The sequence below is a fragment of the Cupressus sempervirens genome, chromosome 8 (assembly GCF_028749045.1).
Source record: "Cupressus sempervirens isolate cs-2001-9-10 chromosome 8, ASM2874904v1, whole genome shotgun sequence".
In the NCBI taxonomy this organism is placed as follows: domain Eukaryota; kingdom Viridiplantae; phylum Streptophyta; class Pinopsida; order Cupressales; family Cupressaceae; genus Cupressus; species Cupressus sempervirens.
Genome location: NC_143125.1, coordinates 208,145,082 through 208,159,088, shown reverse-complemented (window position 1 = coordinate 208,159,088; position 14,007 = coordinate 208,145,082). Strand labels below are relative to the sequence as shown.

General features: G+C 34.9%; 2 protein-coding genes across 2 annotated transcripts; one reads left to right on the top strand and one right to left on the bottom strand.

Moving 5' to 3' along the window:
* Window positions 1–2,653: 2,653 nt before the first annotated feature.
* LOC149542237 (arabinogalactan protein 22-like) lies at window positions 2,654–3,526 on the bottom strand. Its single transcript, XM_089796181.1, has 2 exons — window positions 3,280–3,526; window positions 2,654–3,002 (listed from the first exon to the last, which is right to left on the bottom strand). The coding sequence occupies exons 1-2, from the start codon at window positions 3,392–3,394 to the stop codon at window positions 2,929–2,931; spliced, it is 189 nt and encodes a 62-aa protein (XP_089652307.1). The 5' UTR covers window positions 3,395–3,526; the 3' UTR covers window positions 2,654–2,928.
* Window positions 3,527–6,676: 3,150 nt separating this feature from the next.
* On the top strand, window positions 6,677–7,490 carry LOC149542236 (arabinogalactan protein 16-like). Its single transcript, XM_089796180.1, has 2 exons — window positions 6,677–6,889; window positions 7,202–7,490. Exons 1-2 carry the CDS (start codon window positions 6,775–6,777, stop codon window positions 7,273–7,275), a joined length of 189 nt encoding a protein of 62 aa, XP_089652306.1. The 5' UTR covers window positions 6,677–6,774; the 3' UTR covers window positions 7,276–7,490.
* Window positions 7,491–14,007: the final 6,517 nt, after the last annotated feature.

Here is a 14,007-nt window from a genome sequence, read left to right as displayed (position 1 = left end):
TAGTTTGGTTTTCTTGTCCCTATTAGAGTGGAAGCCTTTGGTGGAGATGAAGATTAGATCGGATCTTTCGTTAGGCATCAAAGTGTGGGGACACACTTTTCTATTTACCTAGGGAGTCTGATGCAAGAGTATCTCAAGTTTTCTCAGTGACTACTTTGGAGGAATGATTAGTAGTTACTTTGGGGGTAATTTGTGTGTTTACTGAATGTTCTCGGTTAAGCTTTGGTTCATGCATGGTGACTAAAGGAACTTGGTCATCTTTGGATAGTTCTCGGTTGGAAGGAATGTGGCCTCACCAATGAAATCAGTCAATGAATGGAGTCTAGTTGTTGAACTCCAACAAGAACTTAGTTCTAGGGCTATTCTTGTCTCTCCTACTAAGGATGAACTTATTTGGCTTGGATCTCCTTCTGGTCAATACTCAGTTAAGGTTGGTTATGACTCAAACTTTCTCTATCAATCTTCAAACTTTTGGCATGTTAAATTATTATCGTGTTTTGCTTGTCTTCCTAAGGCTAGTGTCTTTGTGTGGTTGGCCATCCAAGATAGGGTCCTCAGTAGTGCTAGACTTGACAAATTGGGGATCACTTTTGTTTTCCTTTGTACTTTGTGTTTTTATTTTATGGAAACCTCTAATCACTTATTCCTTCAATGTCCCTTTTCTCTTGATTGTTGGTATTGGCTTATTCATAGGTTGGATTGGTCAATAACTATTAGTTCTAATCTTTGTGATCACTTTAAGACTTGGCCTTTACTATATAAATCTTCTACATTTGCACCTCTTTGGTAGGTGAGTCCTTCTATAGCCATTTGGAATATCTGGCTTGAAAGAAATGAGACAAACATTCTTCATGGAAGGAGGTGATTGGCAAAATAGAGAAGTCCATTTCTAAAGTCATGGTGTCATACCATATAAAGCTACTTAAGACTAAGAAATGTTTACTAAGTGGGATTTTTTCATTTATGATAACTGGCCTTTTCTTCAATCTCTTTCACCTCATGGTTGCCAATCTTCTTCTTCATCTTCCTTCTCCTGCTTATCTACTACTTGGTCAACTCCTCCTTCTAGTTTTGTTAAATTGAATTAGGATGGTGCCTATAGGGAATTCTGGCCATTATTGGAGTTGGGGTTGTTTTGAGAAATTTTGACAAGTTCATCATTAGAGTTGCGTGTAAGAAGTTACCCTTCAATTCCAATAATGTTGTGGAGATCGAAGCGCTTCTCCTTGGTCTTTCTCTTACCATGTCCATGAATATACCTAGCATCATTATTGAAGATGATTTTGTGGTGGTCTATAACATTGTCTCTTCTAGATAGACTTCCTCCTAAAAATTAAAGTATAGATTGGATTTGGTTTTACAACACCTGACATATTTTCAAACTTTTGAAGTCAAACATTGTTTTAGGGAAGTTAATACTATTGCTATTTTTCTAGCAAACAAGGCTACTGATGATCCATCTCCACTCCAAGATGTGGATGTAAACTATCTTTCACACTAGTTATAATTCCCTTCTTCATCATGTTAGGAAACATTATTTCTCTTTGTTGTGGTTCACTTAGCTGGGTCGATTGATTTTAAAGACTTATTTGGCTAACCATAATTATAGATTTTTTTGTTGTGTTTTGGCATGTTTTGCGGGCTGGTGGCCTATCTTTTATTGTATAGGTGTATGCTTGCTTGACTTCTTATCTCTTTGTATTTGAGATGTTGCATCCAAATTTCTTAGCTCTTTGCTCCATCATTGTACTCTAAGTTGGTTGTATTGGAGTGCTTAGTTTTCCTCAGCGTTGGCTTCTTCATCCTTCAATGTTCTTTTTGACTTTTCTCCTTGGGGATTTCAATACTAGATGTATGTTGGTGCTTGGCAGGTTCTTTCTCAATCTTGTGGTTATGTGATCTAATATTTCCCAATCTGCTAGATATGGGCGTTATGGTTGTAGTTGTGATAAGTTCCTTTCTTTCCAATCTTTCATAAGATCTAGCAAAATCGAAGATTTTCTTTCCTCCATTGTTTCCTACCGGTTCTCTCAATGAATAGAGGTTTAAAATTTGAATTAAATAATTTTAAAAAAAATCGGCTCCGACCTTTAAAAAACAAAACAAAGCAAAGCAGATTTTCAAGCTGTTAGCTTTTACCCATTCTAATTAGATGTAATTGGATCGCCAAAGCATGAATTAGCATCAATTGCAATGGTTTCAGTTCATACGACCGCACATCTTACAGGCATTTTGTCAAACACTTTTAATGCCTTGTCTATCCTCCTTCCACATTTCTCTATATGTTTTGATGGATTTCCATGCAATGACAAAAGCTCCCATTTAGATAGCAGCACAGAGGATGCTGGTAAAGATTGTGGAATATTTTCATGCCTAACAAATGCATATGCAAGGGTTTTGTAATTTGGAATTTGTATTTTTTAATTAGAAAAACGTTTGGAAGCTTTTTCATAGTCTTTAGAAAGCAGAGAGTATCAATTGAAGTACATATACAGGTAGGTGTATCAGAGGCAATGCTTGAAAATTCCATATTCTGTAAAAAGCTTGCATCTTGAATTTGGGAAATAAAGAAATAGTTGCGTTACATACAAAAACTTTTAACTTTTGATTTGTTGGTAGATACACATTAATCTACTAGTTAAGCAAACTGATATATCATACTAAAAAACTCTTTGATTAGACATCTTGATCATGATGAGAACAATTATGCCGAGCACAGCAATGGCGTGGATAATAAATTAAAGAATTGAAGAGCAGGGGCGATCCAGTCCCTTACATCAAAGTTCAAAATTTACAAAGACTAATGCAAAATAATTACTGTGATCCCAAAAAATCTGCATAAACCAAAGCAAAAGAATCCCCGTGATATCAAAAAAATTTACACAGTCCAAAGTATATCTTGTCTTGAGTGGAATGTGGATTGGGTAATCAGTGCAAGAAATAGGTGAGAAGCAGGGCCAGCATCATCAGAATGCAAGCAATTCCTTGATCTATGGCGCTCCCTGCATTCATCCATTCAATCCCACTATGAAAAAAGCAGCACAAATCAATTACTATCATGGAGTAATGTTAAGTAGCTCTTACTTGGCATTAAATTTTCATTGTTCTCAAAAGATCGTTTCATGAATACCTGAGCTCGTTTTTAACTTGTGATTTAAAACATACACAGTTGATGAATCGTAAAATCATAAGCCCAACTCTCTAAAATCACGGCAAGATCTAATGAAGTTAAGATGTTTTAAAGAAAAGCAATCAGCAATTGGGGATGAATTAAATTACCATCGCTGGAAGGGGCAGGCGCGGGGGAAGGAACATGTTGAGCAGTCGCTCCCATAAAAGAAATCATGCTCAATACAATCGCCATGAATGAGCGGATAAAAGCCCAGTTCGACATGTTGCAGCTGCAAACTACAATCCTTTACACAAATACTTGTTTTGAAATCTCTTCTCCGGAGAGCTTCAATGCTGCAGTGATTCGTTCAGATGTGGGATATTTAACAAGAATTCGAAATGTGCACACGGTTTAATCGGTGTGGGCAACGTGGGTGAGTTATTGAACGTTAGACAACAGATAAAAACTCTGCGCTGGCAATGGCAGGTGGGGTTTAGTCAATACTAGCAGAGAATTCAATTTGAATCCAAATAGGTCGAGATTTTCTGTCATCTCCTTTTTTGGGGGGAAAAGGTAACATGATGAAAGATGCCATTGTGGAGGACAGGATTCCATTTTGCCAAGCTGGAGAGGAACATCCAGCATGGAAATTCTCTCGAATCAAGAGAATGTAGGTCCTCTGCACATGATAGCTCCCTGCCCAACTCATGAGGGAATCTTCTCAAGCTCACCTAGGATGGCAGGTTCATGACATTTGAACATTGATAAATAGGAGATATTTTTTTACAAGTAGTCAAATTGTATTTACTAACTGTGTAGTTTTTGAGTCAAACTCATTGACCATGTTTCATAAGTAGTGATTCACAAGAGTCCAATGGGACGCCTAGTAGTCATTGGATCTAGGTGATGAGATGTAGGACTTTTTTGTGTGAAAAAAGTACAAAATTGGAAGTATAATCAATTACCAAGTTAAACAACACTAACCAGGAAACAGACTGAGTAGCCACTTAGGCTAACTTCACGTACCTAGAACTCCTAATCCCTATGTCAAAATTTGTCATTCTTTTCTTTTCTATAATTCTCTTCTTTTCTTTTCCAACAATCTTTCTTGAGATGCATATTGGTATTACAATAAAGGAGGGCATCTCAAGAAAGATTGTTGGAAAAGAGAAGAAGAGAATTACAAAACGAATCCCTATGAATCGGAGAAGTGCCCAGGTGATTTTTTTTTATAAACAAGGAGTTGTCAAGCTCCACTTGCTTCATTTTAATCATCACCACAAGGCTAATCATAGCCAATAGGCAAAGCCTAAAAAACTAAGGAAACCCCCCCACCAAAACTAAATCTTGTTGAGAGCAAAGGAAGGCCCCATATAAGACACACCAAAAATAGGAAGGGCCAAAGATGGGAGGGACGGGGGAGAATTTCACCCACATGCCAAGCTCCCAGCACAGACATTAATTTCTTATTGTGTGGGTATTAAGAAATATTTTTGTTAATTTCTTATGTCTAAAAAAACTTTTGTCCGTGAAGGTTATATTTCTTTCCTAATTCACAAAAATCCATATTATACTTACATAATATAATATAAAATTATGATATTGCTATGAGGATTTAATGTGTAGTGTTTTGAGTCAAACTCGTTGACTCATATTTAATGAGTAGTGGTTCGCATAACCCATCTCTAATGACTATGAATGGAACACTTGACACTCATTGCATCTAGGTGATGCTCACAAAGGTGAAGCACCAAAACTTGCCCAAGAGGCCGCCCATCCTAGTACTACTCTAGCTTTAGCTCTTAAACAGTTGTTCTTTATATAGTCCCTACTTTATTTTATGACTAAAATGGACATGAATAATCAATTGTTAAAATGTTTTATTCTTTATACAAATATTTATATACACCAAATATTTCCTAATTTTATTTCAATATTGATTTTTTTTTACATTGAAACTCATAATATAGCACAACGAGATTCCAAACTCTCAATAAGAGCAAATGTCTAAATGCATATCTTATCAAGGGGACACTTAATTCACCTTTATATGAGTTACATTTTAGTTGGCTATTTACCCAATACCCTCTAAGGAGATTCCACCCTAAATTGGTATGACGGTTAGACGACAGAAAAAAATTCTGCGCTGGCACTTGCAGGTGGGGTTTCGTCAATCTTAGAAGAGAATTTGTTTAGAATCCGACCAAGTGAAGTTCTCCCAAATTGATCTGTCATCCCCCTTTTTTAAAGAAAATACAGATTTGATCATATTCCGTTTTTACAAGCTGGAGAGGAACATCCAGCATGAAAATTCTATCGAATCATGAGAATGTCGCTCCATGTGTTTGTAGGGTCCCTTTTAAGTGTATTCTTTGCTCAAGTTTAGATACAATATTTTTTTTTTGGGTTAGAGGAAAAGAATAAATTGATTTTATTTTTAAAAATTAAGGTTACAAAAAAATGTAAGAACATAAGCTTATTTCGAATGGTAGGTAGGTGATATTTAAACAATGTTAAATTATTATCTTTATGATAAACAATTCATATACTTTTGAGAGCAGACTAATGAAAATCTCTCTATCGGCTTATATTAATATAAAAGATAAAAAATAATAAATACATGTTAGTATGATATATAGATTGAATATAATTCGTATTTAAAGTGATAAATTGACAAGTGGATAGTAAATGAATACAATTAGGATAGTAAGTTCAGTGGGTTTGATTTTGGAAAAATCTAATGAAGCATACTCACTTTAGAGAAGCATTTGTCAATTGTTATATCCTTAATTTAATTGAATGTTATCTTAAATATAACTCCCCAAGAGTATGTGTCATTATATTTCGCTCTCATAATTTATGTGCGTTTAATCTCCCCTCCAATTTCTTTTTACCTCTATCTATCCATCCATCCATCTATATCTATCTATCTATGTATACAAATATATTTCAATTAGTGTAGGTTAAAAATAGAAGCAATATCAACATTGAAGACAATTACAATCGTATATCTTTCTATACCAAAACTCTCATCTTTATAATAGAACAAAAAATATTAATATAATAATTATACAAACACATAATTATACTAAATTGCAAAAAAAATTACAATTGCTTATAAATTATTATTTAAAAAATATATTGTATACCTATATGAAAAGATAATAATAATTATAATTACAATAAATAAATAAAAAATCTGTAACTGACTTCTCAAAATATTTGGTGAGCTGGTACTAACATGACAAAGTGATGTGGGCCCACTCGTTAATATTCCATATTTGAACGGTTTGTTTAGCTGGAAAATACACGGAGCCGCCTCCTTGTGACGTAAGCGAGGTTAACTTGCATCTGCCGGTAGCTTTCCTTGTAAGCGAATAATAACATGTCAGAACTGCATAGAAGCTTCATAGCCGTTGAAACGTCTCACGCCCCTATTGACCAAACTTTGCAGCCGCCAGCGAGGAAGTTTCTACCTGCTACAGGCGGTCAATAAACATACTCAGGCACCTAATTAATCCACGTGCTCATTTCGATTCTCTTTAAATTCCCGCTTCTATTCAGACCCTTCCATCGTTTTATCTTCTGCAGAAACAGAAATTGGGAGAGAATTTTCTGCTTAAAGGATTTCGATTTGAAGGTTTTGAAAAGCTTTTGCAAAAATGTCAAGCAGATCTTTTATCAGCGCATTCATGGCGATTGCATTGAGCATGTTCGCCGTCATGGCGGTGAATGCTCAGGAAGCTTCGGCCCCTGCGCCTGCCCTTACAAGCGATGGTGAGTTTCTTCTCTGTTTTCTTTTCCAATTCTGATGTGGAGTTTTGGATGCGCAAATTGATGTTTTTTTTCCTGATTAAAGAGTGATTCTTTCTGGATCTTCTCACGCCTGTTTCTTGAGGAGTTTATTGGCTTCAATTTTTTATTTTTTTTGTTGGATCGAAGCCCCTTTTTTTTGACAAAGTTCAAATTCTTCGTTTCTCACAAATTTTCTGTGAAGAAATTTGTTTCAGCTTTAAAATTCCCTAAAATATTGACTGATTCGTTAGTTGATTTGTGCGGTTTCTAAATATTATGAATGGATGGCTGCAGGGTACGCTATTGATCAAGGAATCGCCTACACTCTCATGTTTGTGGCACTCCTTCTCACCTATATCTTGCACTGATTAATGCACACCAGACATTCTTCTTTCTTCGAATCACACGGATTGTTTTTCTAGTTGAATTAGGGTTTCTAGAAATCTTCAAATCCAGTGCTGCAAAGATTACTCTGTTGTTCTTTATTCATTATACATCCCTGCTCTGCAGAGATCGATCTACAATTCGTTATTCTTTATCCGGGCCTATCAAGGCTTTATTGTACAACAGCAAGTTTCATCAAGATTGTTTTTATGTGAGAAATAAATTTTATTTTTTTCATTAAAATCATTCGGTTGCCTATCCGAGCGTCCCCAGAAAATGCATTGCAGGGAATTTTCAGTGTAGGTTTTTGAGGCACATTTACAGTGAAATTTTCCGTGGCTTCAATTTTTATTATAGAAATATAGTCGAAGATAATTTAGGACATGTCAATGAGGCTTTAAATTTCATTCGGTAGTTCGAGCTTCTATAATTCGGGCCTCTATAATTGCGCTATTATATTCTGAGCGAATTGCCTGAAGAAAAAAAATGGTTCTGGCAAACAACTTCACAATAAGTTTAGATGAGGCCGTTGAATTCCTCTGTTGGTATTATATGGATCAATTGGATGAATAAGGGACAGGCGAATTGGTCCGCCAGTGATCGAAGCTAAAACCTTCTTAGCATTTTCATTATAAAAAAAATTAAAAATCAAATAGATTAGGTTGCCTCCTCTTTGGAATTTATTAATGTAGTGAGGTTCTAAAAAATTATTAAGAAATTGATGTGCTTTTTGACAAAAGTGTATTGGTAAGTGGAATTCTTGCACAATATATTATACATTAATTATATTTTAATTATATTTAGAATACTAATAGAATAGAATAGTAAATCTATATCTATCAAAAAAATCAGCTTAAAAATTTTGGAGCATTACTATTATTTATCATCAAAACTAAAATTACCAAATTAAAATAAAGTCTTAACAAAAATATGAGAGCTAATGTCCATATTACTAGAATAACATAGTAAATCTATCTCTATCAAAAATCAGCTTAAGAAATTCAAAGCTCCACCACTACTTATTATCAAAACCAAAATTATCATAGGTCATAAAGTTGGAAATGGACTTAAGAGTCTTGGTCCTAAAGCTATAACCAAATTTTTTTTGACTAACCCTTAGGTCTAGCATAGTTGTCCAGATAACAACACATGAAAACAAGAATCAACCAATTTCATTCAAGAATGAATATTTTATTACTATTTCACGAGGGCTTAAATTGTCATCCTAGTTTTTCAAGGATATTATAATAATAAAATAGTTATAAGATAGTTTTCTGAATTAAATTGTGAATTTTTTCTCATTAATCTTTAAGATCATTTTATTATTATCAATTATCATGTTCTAAAGAGAGAATCTTAAAATATTATTTATAACAAAGGGGTGTGACATTTTTATCTTAGAAATTTAGCACCTTCAATTAAAAAGTTGAAAGTATATTTCTAATTATATTTTATACTATTTTTTTAAGCCAACCTTTCAGATCATCTTATGTAATTCATCATTTACTAATTGTAAAAATCTAATATCTTTCATAAGAAATATTATATTAGTGCAAGAATATAATAAACAAATCCTGATGATGAAGATCACAAAGTGTGGTCGAAATGTTGATGTTAAAAAAATCTTACACATTGGAATCCAGAAATTATGCAATAATATTAACTATCATTTTTTAATCAAAATATTAAAAAATAAAGTATTTATATTGATTGTTGGAATTGAGTGATGGCTATTTCATTTTTATTGGGGATTTTTAGTTTTTGATATTACAAGTAGCCAAAATGGGGGTTGGCCTGAAGATAAGAGCTAGTTGAAAATTGGTTGAAAGTCATTACCATAACACAATCCTACCCCCTTCTTTAATATCAAAAACTTCCATAGTAACATAGTTCTATACCTATAGCTACTAAAGTTAGATATTAACATAATTACATATATAATCTGCCCAATATAAATTTATGGGCTTATTGTAGGTCCAACCATACTTAAACAAAAAACCCTAAAGTCACTACAACTAGCAAAAACCATACAAATACAAAGAACACAAGCCAAAGGCTCGGAGACTAATTGCCCTTTTGTTGATTACACGGATTCTCTAGTAGAAGTCAAAGCCAGTCATCAGTAAGAAAATTGTTGAGTGAGCGAGCAGTCGCCATGTCCATTGCATCTTTGAGCTCCTACCTGTTTGCCTGCAAAAGGTGAAGGGTAGTAGTCATAGAGTGCATAACCCACATTGAGAAATCAGCCACCCTATCAAACTTATCCTCTAGATCTACATTCTTCTTAATTAGGGCCACAAGTGATAGTCTCCTCCAGTCTAGCATTATCATTCCTAGGGGGTTGTTTATTAATGGACTCCTAGGGCATGACGTTCACCTCTTCCTTTTTTCCACCTTCCTTGGAGCTCTCAACTTTCCTAGTTCCCTTAGTTTGTGGTTCCATATTCAGGTTCCTTGTAGAGGAAGCAATCATCCCCTGACCTCTCATCTCTTCCCCCCCCTTCGAATCTAGGGAGATAGCTTCAATTTTAAAGGTGTTTGACACACTCTTGGAAGGAAGAGGGCTTTCCTGACTTATGGTATTACTGGTTTCCTCACCATTATCATCACTAGTAGTCTCCTCCTCATCTTTTTTTCCATAATTCCTCATTGTAGTTTTCCTCTTAGGCGTTAGCCAAATTTTCTTCTCAGTGTTCTTAGTGTTTCCAGTGTTCTTAGTAGTGTCAGAACTCGACAAACTCTCCTGACCAGGAGTGGTAGGGAGATTATTTTCTCTTAATATTTTTCTTGACCCAAGGATTTTCTTTCTACCCTTGGAAATGACATCGTCTACATCAAGGACCTCAATCTTTTCCATATTAATCTTCCTCATAGTGGAAGAAGGGCCCTTATTCTCCATGGACTGAGTAGAAGGAGGTGATGTATGAGGGGTAACCAAAGTTTTAGATGGGGATGGGTCTAAATTTTGCACTTGAGGGTTTAGGCCTTTTATGGAACCAAAGAGGTGAAACATTAGGGCTTGGTCGAAAATGGTATAACTCTTACCGTCTTCCCTCTTCCCTCTTCTTACGAGCATTCAAAATAGAGTGGGCAAACAAGTAAGGAAAGGAAATAATTTCTCTATTCCTAAAATGGTTAAGAATTGGAAAGTGATAATAATATAAAATCTTGAACCTGTCCTCAAGTGTAATGTACCTTATTACGGCATAGGAGAAAACATTACATGGACTAGGAAGGTTTTTTCATGCAAACCCACCTCGCAAATGAACTGGAGCTTCAAGTCATAAGAACTTCCTCAGATTGGCTTCATTAATGGCCCTTGACTGCTTCCTCCAATTTTTCCCTTCCATGGAAAGACCTATGGCACTAGCAATAAATTCCTCAATGATTTCAAACAAAAACCCATTAATATTAACCCTTTTGTCTTTCCAAGTGTCCACAAACTGATTGGAAACCCTTTCATCATTCCCTTCAATGCATTCCATAAATGTACTCAACCCACCTTCACACGGGTAAGTCTAAGCCTCTTTTCCACTCCTAATAACTTCCTAAACTCTTGGTGGCTCAATTTGAGATGAACAACTCTCCATAGTTTCCTCGTCTCCAAGCTCCACCACCAAATTGTCTGAGCCTTCTGTCATACCCTCAGCAACACAATCCATCCAAACAAAGATTAAAAAAAGTAATAGAAAACTAGAACACAATAGCACTAAAGTCTATAGTAATGTGATTACACTTGGGTTTTTCAAAAGTAAAATTAGAATTCATTATAATCCCAACATGCCACTTTCTACTTGCTCTGTATCCATCCACTAAATGATATTTAAGAGCCTCTCAAAACTAGAAAGTTCCAGCCTTTGGGTTTTTTCAATATCTCTCTAAATCTCATCTTTGGTATTGAACCTGTCTCTATCATAATGAGAAATAAATAATAATATAATTGAACCCCAAATTAAACACATAATAATTAACCATCCTTTGTAAAAGGTGTTAGCTCAGCTCTGTTACCCTTTCACCACAAATTTTAAAAATCCATCATGACAACACACATTTCTCTTTTTTTCCAAGTGATAGAATCACTGTTGGAAGACCGTATTCCCTTTCCCATGTACATTGATTAATGGCTTCATGTCTTTATGCAACCAAGCTATCTACCACCTGATTACCTTCATGATACACATGTTGAATAGTAATTTCAGCAAGCCTAGTCAACAACCTCTGAGCGTCCTTAATTATTCTCATTGTGTGCTAACTCATCCTTTGAACCCCTTTAATGGCCTCAATCCCAAGAAGAGAGTTTCCCTAAATTATCAACTTAGGAATACCCATCTAGACAACAAATTCCAATACCCACAAAAGGCCCATAGCCTCTGCCATGTTGCTAGATGTTTTACCATAGTTCCCTATGTAGCCTATGACACAAGTGTCATGATCATCCCTTAAAACACCCCATAAAACCGCATAATTGTTTCTTCATGATCCATCAAAATTAAGCTTCCACCAACTTGTGGGGAGTGATTTCTACTTTGTGCCTTTCCTTTAGAGCCCTAGTATTATCCACTACATCAACCGAGTGTGAAATATTCCAAGCCTTTTCCCATTTCTTATCAAGTTGTGTCAGAGAAATATGGGGTAGTTTCCATTTAAAGTAGAGAATACATTCATTTATAAGTGTCATAGTTTTGTGGGAAACAATCTTTGGGGGTGAACTTCTCTCTAATTATGTGATTATTATGTTCTTTCTAGATGTTCCAACAAATATATGGGGTGTGGCTTCTCATATGTTGAAGTTGATAAAAGATTAACCTCGTGACTCCCAAGAATTGTCTGCATGCAAAAACCTATCACAAAAAGAGATAATTAAAAGATATAGAGGTTGGAATACCTAGATCCACAAATGATGCATTTATGAGAAAAAAGAGAAATTTCTATTAATCAAAAGTAAATGAATCAAAGATTACAAAGAGAGATCATCCTTATTAAGGAGATCAAAACCCTAAAAGTTAAAAACTATGCATGATAAAAAAAATTTTAAAAGAATTAATTATTATATGCCTAAAGTTTAGCTTAAGTAAAATAGAGCTAATTAGAAAATATCTAATTACTCTAACACCCCCCTTAAGATAAATTTAGGGAGTAGCTAAAAACCTAGAAACTACTACTGAAAGTAAACGTGGGTCCCGACAACAAAGCCTGATGAGGTACCTAAGCACAACCAAAACTCTATGAGGAGGAGAAATAGAGAAAACCACATGGGAAAATCCCTACTCCAAGGAGAGATGGAAAGAGTGTTGAAAGAACTAGTGAAGGACTATGAACAAAAGAGATTATGTAGAACACCACTCAAGCATGTAGAAGCTGAAAAGCTCTATTGAAAAGTAATTGTAGATCTAAAAAACCTCCACTAAAAATAGAACTAGGTCAAGTAGTGAAGACTATAACCTACATGAGTTCTCTCTAAAAACACTACTCAAATCAGGAGGCACACAAAGGCATACAACTAAACTCGGAGATATAGATGGCACAAAACACCAAAGCCTAAAGATTTGATCAATCGAACATGGAAGGATGCATCCAAAGTATGAACAAGAAAAATGTATATCTCCAAAGAATCACCTGCATACAAACACTTGTCACAGAAAGAAAGAAGCAAAAGCTATGGAGGCTTGGAATTCCTAGATCCACAGAGGAGACAATATTAATGAGAAAAAGAGAAATTGCTATTAATCAAGAGTGAATAAATAAGATATTAAAAAGAAAGATCATCCTTATAAAGAAGATTAAAACCTTAAAATGTAAAAATGAGGTTGCATGATAATAATTAATAAAAGAATTAATTATTATATGCCTAAAGTTTAGCTTAAGTAAACTAGAGTTAATTAAAAAATATCTTAATTACTGTAACATCATATAAGTGTAATGAGTGGATGGTGGGAGGGGCATTTTCAATTGATAACAAATTGTTGGGAGCTAGTATTAAAGACTCATGAGATCTCCCACCTACTAAAGATATTTGACCAAATGACAAAAGAATAAGAGCAATGGATCAACAGGTGGGGGATAGTTTCTTCCTCATAATTGAAAAGAATGCACATGTTAACAATTTGATAACCACTTCTTTTGAGATTTTCAATCATTAGGGTGTTGTTATGCATATCTCACCATCATAAGAAGTTGATTTTAGGGAGGAAATGAAAATTCCATACATACTTCTAGCTTACTGAAAAAATCCCTAAGCCAATGATGTTGTAGTAGGCCGATTTCACACTAAAATCTCCCCAAGAATTTTTATCCCAAATTAATTTATCTCCATTAGGCAAGTAGGGGATACAAACTTCTCTCAAAAGAATCTCCAACTCTTCAAGTAAAGTTCTCTCCATTGGATTTAAGCTACCAAGATCCATGCTTCTCCACTTACTATTCTCAAAATAATCAGCCACCTTAAGACCATAGTTAGCAACACTTTTATCCTTCACAAGGAAGAATTTGGTGCAAATGAGTGGGGAATCCCCTAACCCAATTTTCTTCCTAGAATCTAACTATATTCCTATCCCTAATGTTCCATATTACCCCTCCTCTTAAGAACTTTCTAGATTTAATTATATATTTACCTAGATTTTTAACCCCCCTGGGAGCTCAATAACATACAAACACTGATCGGGACACAACCCAAGCACAGAATGGACACAACAGGAAAGGGAAAATTTTATTAACTA

Bases quoted from the DNA above. Each gene is read 5' to 3' on its own strand.
- LOC149542236 (XM_089796180.1), top strand. From the start codon at position 6,775: ATGTCAAGCAGATCTTTTATCAGCGCATTCATGGCGATTGCATTGAGC. The intron at 6,890-7,201 runs GTGAGTTTCTTC...GGATGGCTGCAG, and splicing joins GCCTGCCCTTACAAGCGATG to GGTACGCTATTGATCAAGGA.
- LOC149542237 (XM_089796181.1), bottom strand. From the start codon at position 3,394: ATGTCGAACTGGGCTTTTATCCGCTCATTCATGGCGATTGTATTGAGC. The intron at 3,003-3,279 runs GTAATTTAATTC...GGATGAATGCAG, and splicing joins GCCTGCCCCTTCCAGCGATG to GGAGCGCCATAGATCAAGGA.